The 12364-nt window shown below is 41.3% G+C and overlaps 1 protein-coding gene across 3 annotated transcripts in view; it reads left to right on the top strand.

Annotated features, from left to right (window-relative positions):
* Nucleotides 1-11473, top strand: part of LOC129833133 (cAMP-specific 3',5'-cyclic phosphodiesterase 4C-like) — a 66137-nt gene extending 54664 nt beyond the window's left edge. For all 3 annotated transcript variants that reach the window (XM_055897456.1, XM_055897458.1, XM_055897457.1), the window contains 9 exons: nucleotides 1800-1893; nucleotides 3248-3420; nucleotides 5369-5467; nucleotides 5596-5760; nucleotides 5915-6014; nucleotides 6272-6426; nucleotides 6573-6695; nucleotides 6792-6974; nucleotides 7127-11473. In XM_055897456.1, the coding sequence (XP_055753431.1) occupies nucleotides 1800-1893; nucleotides 3248-3420; nucleotides 5369-5467; nucleotides 5596-5760; nucleotides 5915-6014; nucleotides 6272-6426; nucleotides 6573-6695; nucleotides 6792-6974; nucleotides 7127-7726 (1692 nt within the window). In that variant the 3' untranslated portion in view covers nucleotides 7727-11473. The remainder of the gene's footprint in view (nucleotides 1-1799; nucleotides 1894-3247; nucleotides 3421-5368; nucleotides 5468-5595; nucleotides 5761-5914; nucleotides 6015-6271; nucleotides 6427-6572; nucleotides 6696-6791; nucleotides 6975-7126) is intronic.
* Nucleotides 11474-12364: the final 891 nt, after the last annotated feature.

The following is a 12364-nucleotide window of genomic DNA, read 5'->3' as shown; positions in this document are numbered from 1 at the left end:
CCATTGCTCCAACATGCTGTTGCTTTGCCAGGCTCCTGCAGTGGTTGTCTGTTGACAAGGTCATGAATGTTGTATAGTAAACCCATGTGTTCTTTAGGAATTGTATTTCACTATTTTACTGTAGATGTGTGATACATCAGTATCAAACACAATTCATATTTTGCTACATTGTTGACATTTTTGATTGAGGTTAGAGCCGATGTACAGTATTCGTTTTTGTTTAGTTGTATGACCTGTATCCTGAATGAGGTATGGTGGTTCATATTAATAATAATAATTTGTTCTGTTTCACACATACTCAAGTGCGTATTACAGTTTTTGTCAATCACGTTGGTGCAATGTTCACAAGTATGTGGTACATTTTCAACAGTCTAAGCACAAAAATCTAAACTCTAAGTACATCTTCAATTGACTGAGTAGTACAACAAACAAATTCACAGTCACTTGTTCACTGCACCAAATCACTCCTTCAATTTGGAAGTGTATTCAACCCAAGTATCTGCTTTTCAAAATGCAATATCCACTGTACTTTTGATATGATTTGTTAACAATACAATTACTATTATTTTTATTCAGCACTTCAAAAAGCGCTTCAAAAATAAAGTATCTTAGTTAGTTAGTTAAAAATGGTAGTTTAAATGACTTTATGGTGAGCCTGATGTATTGATGACTAAACTAAATGTTCTCATGCTATTTCACGGAGAACAGATTTTGCATGAGTGACTCAAGGGTGAAAGATGTGTTCAACTCCAATGAATGCACAATGAAAAGTTCTGAACATAAGATAGGTGGCATTACAAGTGTTATCAGGTTAGAGGTTTGTACTTAGAGTTTTGAAAAGAAACGACTTATACCTGAAACAATGTGCCAAATTGATTGAAATAAAAACTTGAATGCGCATGTGTGAATTGGAAATGTTTGTTTTGTATTTCCCAACTCCGCCTGAGACACCCAGGGAGCAATTAGGGTTAAGTGCCTTGCTCAAGGGTACAACGATCGATTTTTAATCTTGTCGGCTCGGGGATACAAACTAGATACCTTCCGGTTACTGTCCCAATGCTCTAACCACAGATAGAGTCAGATGTTTCACCAGATGTATAAATCTGAAGCCTCTGGTTGGAATTTCCACTCCCCACCAATATATGGTGAGGAGAGGAAGCTCGGCGGCCGTCAGAATGGGAGAGTATGGCACGAGTTGGAACTGGGCCGATATTATGCAGATTTTCTTCTCGAAGCCCAGTCTCATCAAAGCCTGATCTCACTACAGTTTTCTGTTCCCAAAACTACAATCTGTGCTCTAAGTTTGTAGACATGATCCTTTGACAAAGTTTCTAAAAAAATGACATTCACAAGGAGTGCAAGGGCGAATTGAGTTATTGCACAAGGACATGCTAGAACGGGCCAATGGGATGTTGTTAGCTCGTGCTTGTTCTGCCCGCTATGCTTCATCTGCTCCCATTGAAAATGACACAGATGAACTATCTTGGGTTAGTTATAAATATCTTTGCTCTAACCACCAGGCTACCTGCTGCCCATTGTTTTGTTTTTCAAAACAATGTGTTCGATGTATTTTGCTAAAAAGGGGTTTGTACAGATTTCCTTTCTTATGGAGTATGATGTGCTATTTTTGGCATGGTATGAAATCCAGTTTTAACATTATTTCAGGGACACTATTCAAGCAATACCTCTAACTTCTGTCTTCTCCTGTTCTTGGTAATAATATCATGCTCTGCCTCTCTCCATCTCTTTCTTCCTCTCTCTATCCCTCTCTCCATCTCTCTCTCTGTTTACTCCCCCAGTTTAAGAGGATGTTGAACCGGGAGCTATCTCACCTGTCAGAGATGAGTCGTTCAGGGAACCAGGTGTCTGAATACATCTCCACTACCTTCCTGGGTGAGTCACACACCTCCCCTTTCACCTGCACTCCTGACTGGGTCTCTGTCTGTCTTCTATCTCTTATACACCTCAGTCCTCTATCCTCTAGAAAACTAACCAGAGCCCTATGTATGTGGCTCTGGTCAAAAGTAGTGCACTATACGGCTGCCATTTAGAAAGAGGGTTATATTTTAGTTAATACTGACCAGTATAATGCATTTATTGTTATATAACATTTATCCACACTATTGACCCCAATATGCTGTCATTACTCAAAACGTTTGAGGAAACGCGTTAAACTTAATATATCTGAGTACAGTTACTTAAAGTGATTTTGTAGTTATTAATCAAACTGATCAAGTTACTGTGTGCTTGTAGGGGTCCTGATTTGAGTTGTATCAGAGTAATGCCCCCTCTAAACCACGCCTCCAATATAATTTCCCAGTGTACCTTGCCTTTTTGAGTGAATTGTGGAATCGTCACACATGACTGTATATATCTCATAAGGCCTTAATTTGAGGCCTAGATTTACTCTAATACAGTGGCCTGACACTCATGGTTGACAGGCTACATCAGGCCTACAAATAAGGCGGCAAAACTCAGGGAACTTTCCCAAAATTTCCAGATTTTCAAAAAAATCTAGGTTGAAGGATTTCCAGCAATCTTCTAACCCAGATTTCTGGAAAACCTGGGAAATATACCAGACTTCTGCAACCCTACCTGCAAGTCACTTTATGCTGGCTTGCAAAGTGTAATTCCTATTGGAATCCATCCAGAGTTAGGCTATCCAACAGTAGAACTGTGTATTCACTCACAACCTGCTTTCATAATGACTGCCAGGGTAAGGAACCGTATGAGGAGACTACCTAAGCCATTTAAATTGGAACAACCATTTCTGTAACGGGTGCAAAAAATCAAATGAATTTATTGGATTAGTTTAGAAAAATGTATGTTATTTAACTGTGTTTTACATAAGATGAATCAATCAATCACTCAATGTACATGCAAAAACACAGATATTAAAAACAATTCCCAAAAATCAACCTGCAGTAGAGCATGCTGGGATTTTTAAAAATTTGTTGTCATAACTTTAGAAAATTGAGTTTTCGTTTTGAGTCAGTACCACATAAACATTTGATGTAATAATGACTTTGAGTTCAACTTACTAGAAGTATTTGAGTTAAAAAGGCCTTGGGGTTTACAGTGCAGGCAGTCATTTAGACCCAGGTCTCTTTACAAGTGAGCCCTGTAATGATGCATACTATAGAGATATAGCACACTATAGCCTTTATAATAATAAGTTATAAATGCATGCTTATAACAAGCATTCAAAAGTATTGTAATTAACCTCTGACCTCCATGTCTCCTCCAGATAAGCAGAATGAGGTAGAGATCCCGTCTCCGACCCTGCGGGAGCGGGAGCGGGACAAGCCCATGTGTCATATCAGTGGAGTGAAGAAGCTGACACACAGCTCCAGCCTGTCCATCAACACCACCATGCCCCGCTTCGGAGTCAAGACGGAACAGGAGGACGCACTGGCCAGGGTACTGTATACCTGTACTGGATCTGGGATCTGTGGACCCTTACACATACTCACACATGAACACTCGGTCACTTCGAAGATGATTTAAAACGACATATCCTGCTGAGAACCAGCCAAAAAAAGCTTTTTGAATTATTTATTTTTTGGGAGTGAAACAAACATTCTACAACATTTATTTTATTGTATGTGCACTGTAGTGGATATTATGATGAGGTGAATATTATATTTGTAAAATTTTACATTACAGTAAATATGTGTACAGCAGGTGAAAAACACAGGATATTTATACACAAGCTCTTATTTAGCTCTTATTTAATGTGAGTAAAATATATTACACTGCTCTGAAAACTCACCAAACTTTTCCACAGATACACTATACATACAAAAGTATGTAGACACTCCTTCAAATTAGTGGATTTGGCTATTTCAGCCACACCCATTGCTGACAGGTGTGTAAAATCGAGCACACAGCCATGTAATCGCCGTAGACAAACATTGGCAGTAGAATTGCCTTACTGAAGAGCTCAGTGACTTTCAACGTGGCACCGTCATTGGATGCCACCTTTCCAACAAGTCAGTTCGTCAAATTTCTGCCCTGCTAGAGCTGCCCCGGTCAACTGAAAGTGCTGTTATTGTGAAGTGGAAATGTCTAGGAGCAACAACAGCTCAGCCACAAAGTGGTAGGCCACACAAGCTCAAAGAACGGGACTGCTGAGTACTGAAGCACGTAGCGTGTAAAAATCGTCTGTCCTCGGTTGCAACACACTACTGAGTTCCAAACTTCCTCTGGAAGCAACGTCAGCACAATAACTCTTAGTCTGGAAACCCATGAAATGAGTTTCCATGGCCGAGCGGATGCACAAAAGCATAAGATCGCCATGCACAATGCCAAGAGTCGGCTGGAATGGTGGAAAGCACGCCACCATTGGTGAGATTTACGCTTCATTATCTGGCAGTCTGATGGACAAACCTGGGTTTGACGGCTGTCAGGAGAACGCTAACTGCCCCAATGCATAGTGTCAACTGTAAAGTTTGCTGGAGGAATAATGATGGTCTGGAGCTGTTTTTCTTGGTTCAGGCTAAACACTACAGCATACAATGACATTCAAGATGATTCTGTGCTTCCAACTTTGTGGCAAAAGTTTGGGGAAGGCCCTTTCCTGTTTCAGCATGACAATGCCTCCGTGCACAAAGCGAGGTCCATACCGGAATGGTTTGTTGAGAATGGTATGGAAGAACTTGACTGGCCTGCACAAAGCCCTGACATCAACCCTAGTGAACACCTTTGGGATGAATTGGAACGCCGACTGCAAGCCAGGCGTAATCGCCCAACATCAGTGCCCGACCTCAATAATGCTCTTGTGGCTGAATGGAAGCAAGTTCCCACAGCAATGTTCCAACTGCTAGTAGAAAGCCTTCCTAGAATAGTGGAGGCTGTTATAGCAGCAAAGGGGGGACCAACTCCATATTAATGCACATGAGTTTGGAATGAGACGTTCGACAAGAGCAGGTGTCCACATACTTTTGGTCATGTACTGTATTTACTTACTGGAAACAATTTGAATATCAAACTCACAAAAATGATGATTACCCAATTACATACATGTACTTTCTTTTTTAAATAAAATATGCTAAATTGAGATGGCAGCCATTTTTTAAAAACAGGATGAGAAAGTACAAAGTCACACCCCCCACATGATATCATTGAATACCCCAGAATGTCCTCTCAAAGGTACAACAGGATTTAACACAGTGGCATGTATGGCCTCAGCGATACGGCCCAAAAAATCAATCTCCATTAGAGTGGACAAAAATGAATTGCTTTGATTTATTGATCTGTATTAGTCTCTGGAGGGATTAAATGGAGTCATATGTCAAGTCAAATTCTGGGTATGTGTAAATTTACTTGGCAAATAAAGGTGATTCTGTTTCTGATGTCTGTTGACCAGGAGCTGGATGACTTGAATAAGTGGGGCCTTAATATCTTTCGTCTGGCTGAGTTCTCCAATAATAGGCCTCTCAGCTGTATCATGTTTGCCATCTTCCAGGTGAGTGAAAAGCAGTGGTTTTATCCATTAGATTTTCCGTAAGAGTGGTCATATAGACTTAATGTAGACTTTGCTGTTCGAATACGTGTATAGGAGTGTTTGTGTGACACTGTTTTCCTTCCCTGTAGGAGAGGGATCTGTTGAAGACGTTTCGAATCCCTGTCGACACGTTTGTGACCTACGTTATGACCCTGGAGGACCACTACCATGCCAACGTGGCCTACCACAACAGCCTCCACGCCGCTGACGTCACACAGTCCACCCACGTCCTGCTGTCCACACCGGCTCTGGACGTAAGAACCAAATTTCACCCCACACTGAGGCTACGTCTAAGAACAACTAACTTGAAGCACACAGCTGCACTCTAACTGCCATCGCACATTCATGTCCTGTAGGCTGTTCTAAAACGTGATCGGTTACACTGTGTTCTGTCTCTCTCTCTGTCAGGCTGTGTTCACTGATCTGGAGATCCTGGCTGCGTTATTTGCTGCTGCCATCCATGATGTGGATCATCCTGGCGTGTCCAACCAGTTCCTCATCAACACCAGTGAGTCCTTACAATGGAGAAAGGAGGAGACAGGAGGCTGTACAGTACACTGCATTATAACTGAATAAGGTTCCCTGAACCACATCTCAGTTGAGCTCAGCTCACTAGTCAGTGTAGCACAGCTGATAACGTAAAAAGAAAATGCCAGAGTCAGCACTGTAATGTGAAAAGGTTACTAGTGGGGTGTGTCTACAGGTGCTCTGACCTAGTATGTGTTCTGTACTGACCCGGTGTGTTCTGTCTGTCCTCTCCCCCAGACTCGGAGCTGGCTCTGATGTACAACGATGAGTCAGTCTTGGAGAACCACCACCTGGCCGTGGGCTTCAAGCTGCTCCACGAGGACAACTGTGACATCTTCCAGAACCTCAGCAAGAGGCAGAGACAGAGCCTGCGCAAGCTCGTTATCGATATGGTGAGGCTCCTGCCCCTCACACTCACCCACTAATGGGCTGATCCGCTGGCTCAGTAAGGGGCGGGGCTTATAAGAGTTATTTAAATGTTATTTTCTGATGGTTTTTATGTTTTTGTTTGACCTCCTCCTTTAATTGACCTCTCAAGGTGTTGGCGACGGATATGTCCAAGCACATGAGTTTGCTGGCTGATCTGAAGACCATGGTGGAGACGAAGAAGGTGACCAGTTCAGGAGTGCTCCTGCTCGACCACTACACTGACCGCATCCAGGTGAGCTTTCCCCTCTGACCTCTAAACATAAGCTGGAGAAAATTCACAACGCCTACCGTGCACTGGTGAGACCTGACCTTATGTGTGTGTCTGCAGGTGCTGAGGAACATGGTGCACTGTGCGGACCTAAGTAACCCCACCAAGCCCCTGGTCGTGTACAGAGAGTGGACTGAGCGCATCATGGAGGAGTTCTTTAGACAGGGGGACAAGGAGAGGGAGAGAGGCATGGAGATTAGCCCCATGTGTGACAAACACACTGCGTCTGTGGAGAAGAGTCAGGTTGGGAAACTTATATACGCTTTCTTAATAATGATTGATGTTTATAAATCTCATCTCATGTTGCTTACACAAATTCCTTAGCCGTGTAATGTTCTTGTTATTAGTGTGATGTTCGTTAGTGTCTTTGATTCTCCTGGTGTTGTGTGCTGTAGGTGGGCTTCATCGACTACATCGTGCACCCTCTGTGGGAGACGTGGGGGGACCTGGTGCACCCTGACGCCCAGGACATCCTGGACACTCTGGAGGACAACAGGGACTGGTACCAGAGCACCATCCCCCAGAGCCCCATCTCCCCACCCCCAATCCCCCTCGGCCCAGACAAGAGGCTCAACGCCTGTATCGACAAGTTCCAGTTCAAGCTCACCTTGGATGACGACACAGAGGGAGGACAGGAGGAGGAGGAGGAGGAGGAGGAGGAGGAGGAGGAGGAGGAGGAGGAGGAGGAGGAGGAGGAGGAGGAGGAGGAGGAGGAGGAGGAGGAGGAGGGGAAAACCACCCCCAATCACATGGTGCTGGACTGCAGTCATGGAGAGGAGGAAGACAAGAAAGAAGAGGAGGAAGGAGAGGACGTGTTAAAGGATGAAAGGGAAGGAGACATCATCGAGGAGGAAGGGGAAGTAGGGATGGAGGAGGAGGTGGAGAAGAGGGGAGTTATTCAGCAAGCTCAGTCAGGAGTGGAGATACACTCTGACACAAGCCCCGTGGAGGACGGCGAGGAGGAAGACTCCTCCTCACCAGCTGATGACACATGAGTCCCGCTCCTCTCTCCCTGGCCACACCCCACATGCACACACCACGCCCCTGTTGTCCATCCTTTATTTCCAATGGCCAAAACCCAAGATCAAATAAGACTACATAAACAATAGACCTTTAAATCTATTTTTCAAAAAGGGAACACAAATAATATTGCTTAAAGAAAAGCTATTTACACAGCAACTGTAGATTTGAAGTGGGAGCTGGAGGTGTTTCATAGCTGATGCTATGAGGAACAGCTATGAGGACAAAGAGGAACATAGAGAAGCATTAATAATGGGCCATTGAAGACAGTGTAGCACTGGAACTGAAACACACACATAAACATGCACAAACTCACCTCCACACACAAACACACCTCACTCACACACTTTGATTCATGGGGGAAAAAAACTCTGAAGTCTGCACACGAGAATGTGTGTGTTTGTGTGTTTGCGCGTGCCTATGTGTGCGTGTGTGTTTAGAGGACTCTGATTGGTAACGAATCTCTTTGGAAAAAGCCATCTCTATATGGAGTATTAACTAGTGTCAGTCAGTATTACTAGTTCATGTTTGTTAGAATTCAACAAGAACTCTGTTTTTTTCTGAGTGACTTATTTTCCATTTCTGTCGGAAAGAAAACTACAGATATCTATCTATAGAGGAGGAGTGGCGAGAGAAAAGAAGAGAGGATTACGTTTAATAAAGAAAGGAAGATGCTGTGATGAGGGGACCTGAGGGTCCCGCCTCCATTTTCCCATTTTCCCTTTATGAAGAAGTGCTACCGGTGCAAGATGGCTGTGTGCCTTTCTGGAAACACCAGCTCCTGAAACACGAAGCTGTCGTGAAGCAATGCATCGTGGGACAGGAGTGTCTGCTTTTGTCTTAATTTTTGATTGTCTCTTGTTCAAAGATCTATTATAACTGTTCATGATTTAGTGTGTGTGTGTGTGTGTGTGTGTGTGTGTGTGTGTGTGTGTGTGTGTGTGTGTGTGTGTGTGTGTGTGTGTGTGTGTGTGTGTGTGTGTGTGTGTGTGTGTGTGTGTGTGCGTGCGTGCGTGCGTGCGTGCGTGTGTGTGTGCGTGTGTCACATGATCAGTCCGTGTCTGTGGTGACAGGTTTTCAGCTGTAAGTCTTCCTTTGTTGCTTTTCAAGTTGATGAGACGTTTCAGAACTCGTAGATAAGGAGCAGTCACTACCACTACACTACCACACCTGCTGCTTGTGGACTCTCCAGTTTTTACATATGAAAATTATTTGACTTTTTTTACTTTCTGAGGATAAGCCATGAGATACTTTAGAGTATATGTTCTGCCTGTTTTCTATTTATTATTGTTTGTTGCTAAATAGGTTAAAAGGATTAGGATAATATCATCAGCAGCACAAATTCACATTCCATCTCTTACCCACTCACACTGTATTTATTCACCAGTCTCTTCTCGCTTACTGCATCAGTTGTCACCAAAGCAACAGATTGGAAACTGATGAGGGGAGAGATGCTTTGACGGGGCAGACTGAGAGGATTTTGTCAGGGTGATTTCAGGATTGGAGGGAATCGAAAACAACGAGCTTGGCCAGAAAGGAGGCTGTTCAGACAGTCACACACAGCCATTCTTGTTACGTTTTAAGCTTTTCTGCCTTAATGTCAAATGCAGGATACATACCTGCCACTATGTAGATTTATAAGATAGATTCAAAATATCCTAGTATATTTATACCATGTCTGTATGCCTCTATCTGTGAGTGTCTGTGTGTCTATACACAATGTACCCAGCATCAGCATATGGACAGGAACATTTTATGGGCAATATTAAGAATGTGTTGTGTCAGTTACGAGGGCACAATAAATAGGCCAATTTAGCTCCAGGGAATGCAGGTCAAATGAGTGGTAAACATTAACTGTTGCAGACCGGATGTCGAGTAAGTATATTTTCTCACAATACTTTTTCTGGTTGAAAATAACGAGAGAGAGAGAGAGACTGAGAGAGAGACTGAGAGAGAGAGAGACTGAGAGAGAGAAACTGAGAGAGAGACTGAGAGAGAGAGAGAGAGAGAGAGAGAGAGAGAGAGAGAGAGAGAGAGAGAGAGAGAGAGAGAGAGAGAGACCTTTCTCTTGTCATGTGTTGTGTGTCATCACTCACTAGAATCACCATCCTGGCTGTATGAGGTCATAGTCACAGGATTGATCAGCACACAGCTTGAATAGGTCTCAGTTTGACTTGGAGTTGTTCACAGGGTAAAAAACAACAACATAAGTATAGCTGGTTTCTGCTGGTCGGTAACGTAGCTCGTCTAAAGAACAGCCTGTGCCTGATGGAACAGAGGCCTGAGATCCGTCCAGTCCAGCTCTGTGATTGGCTGGAGCAGCATTGCGGTGTCACCGCACAGGCCTTTAATTGTTGGAATGGGAATCCAAGTTACTGTCTCAGTACCTGGAGAAGGAGATTCCCATGAAGCTTCCCCCTGTCTTTGAAGATATACGGCTTTGTTTATCTGGCTTTTTGTTTGGTCATGAGCTATAAAAACAAATAAATATTTGATTGCCATTTTAACACAATACTGTAGCGATCATTTCTTATTAAGAAATTATTCTGTTGATGAATTGCTGCCATTCTTTTTAAATATTGAAAAGAAAACCATGGAAAATACCACAAGTGTTTTCTTTGAACAGTTTGTGTACAGTTTTTATTTTTGTATCATTCTGGTGGATGGTGTAGAAACTATAATGACATATTGATAATATAACTATTAGCATTATCACAGCTTGTTTTGTATATTTTGTAATGTTGGATTGTAAATTAGAAATGTATTCAGGTCATTATCATTTATAATTAACCATGTTTAGTTTTAAGAAAATAACTAAATCAGTAAAACACTACTGGCCACACCATCACGCTTTCCTTCTCTTTTTCTGTCCTCATCTTTCCTCTGTCTTTCTCTTTTGTGCTATCATTTTTCTCACACAGAGAAATGTGTAAATTTCATTATTTGATTAATTAGATGGATTGGATGAATCAGGATTAGATTAATCATCAGAAAAAGTAAAATGTTTTGTACCAGAACTTTATTTTAAGGGAGGTTGTAGGGTAGACAATGTGGTTTTAAAGTAATATGTGGGTACAGTATGTGTTTGTTGGAGGATTTGGTAGTTATGTCTCTCACTGGTTCCGTTGGACCTAGTTTCAAGCCTTAGTTTTTTTCTATTGTGCTATTCCATGTTTGCCCATTCCATATTGCTCAGGTCATAATCAATGAAAACTATTCATTATCAATATGCCATGTAGGAGTGATTGTGAGTAATTGACAGATGTGTATGGGTGAAGCGAGAGGTAAAAAACAAGAGGGTTCTGAGAGAGACATTGCGTAGCCATTTTGAAATGAGCACCTCCACTTCTTGTTCACTTTTGTCATATTAGACTCCATCCGAGAACAATTATCTGGGCTTTAAATCATGTGTTACTTGTTCACAAGTTAGGAAAATTATATAAATGGAAAAAACACCATGAAATGATTGTAATATTTGTAAATTATATTGCTGTAATGTGTAAAATGTGTCCAAGTTATTTTTTATTATATTATTTTTATGAAAGGTTTTCTTCTGAGAGAGCTGAGGTGTTATTTTGTGAATAAAATGCATTTAATAAGCAAACAGCTATATAATACAATTATATATCAGTATATTTTTATTTTATTTCACTGTTCGGTACTGTAAAGTGTGTTAAAATTACAAATAAAGGAAGATTTTTTATAATATAAGCAAAGAGAAATACTGTGGCTACTGTGTGTGCTTAATAATGGTATCAGAGATTCTAAAAAAGGAGTAGACTAAAAGGTCAAGGTCTTCAATAGTCTGGTTTATTGTGGTTTATAAAGGTAATGTGAATACTATGCTTCCACACCATTTTTCTTTTCTCGAGAGAATCACTGTATGAGTAGGCCTACATGTTAATCAAAGACTATCTAAATTATTAGTAATAATGGGCTACAGAGACTTCCATTGCACACCATGAGGATTCTCAATATATATGATAAACCCCATCTCAGGAATTGATGGACTCATTTCAGCCTGACAGTTTCAGGCTATGCTGTCTAATTATTTGGCTTGCCTTGATCATAGCTACCTCTCTTATAATTATGAAGTATTTTCAGTGGTGGAAAAAGTACCGTATTATCATACTTGAGTAAAAGTAAAGACACCTTAATAGAAAATGACTCAAGTAAAAGTGAAAGTCACCCAGTAAAAGAGTACTATGGTAGTATTTGGTTTTAAATATACTTAAGTATCAAAAGTTAAAGTATACATCATTTCAAATTCCTTATATTAAGCAAACCAGATGGCACTATTTTCTTGTTTTTTACATTTACGGACAGCCAAGCGCTATCTCCAACACTCAGACATAATTTATAAATTAAGTATGTGTGTTTAGTGAGTCCGCCAGATCAGAGGGATCTTTTCTTGATAAATGCATATATTGGACCATTTTCCTGTCCTACTAAGCATTCAAAATGTAACGAGTACTTTTGGGTGTCAGGGAAAATGTATGGAGTAAAAAGTACATTATTCTTTTTAGGAATGTAGTGAAAGAAAAGTTGTCAAAAATATAAATAGTAAAGTACAGAATCGTCCAAAAACAACTTAAGTAGTACTTAAAAATATA

Source organism: Salvelinus fontinalis, chromosome 34 (assembly GCF_029448725.1).
Source record: "Salvelinus fontinalis isolate EN_2023a chromosome 34, ASM2944872v1, whole genome shotgun sequence".
Lineage (NCBI taxonomy): Eukaryota > Metazoa > Chordata > Actinopteri > Salmoniformes > Salmonidae > Salvelinus > Salvelinus fontinalis.
The sequence above is the reverse complement of the archived record's forward strand: the minus strand, read 5'-3'. Positions and strand labels throughout refer to the sequence as shown.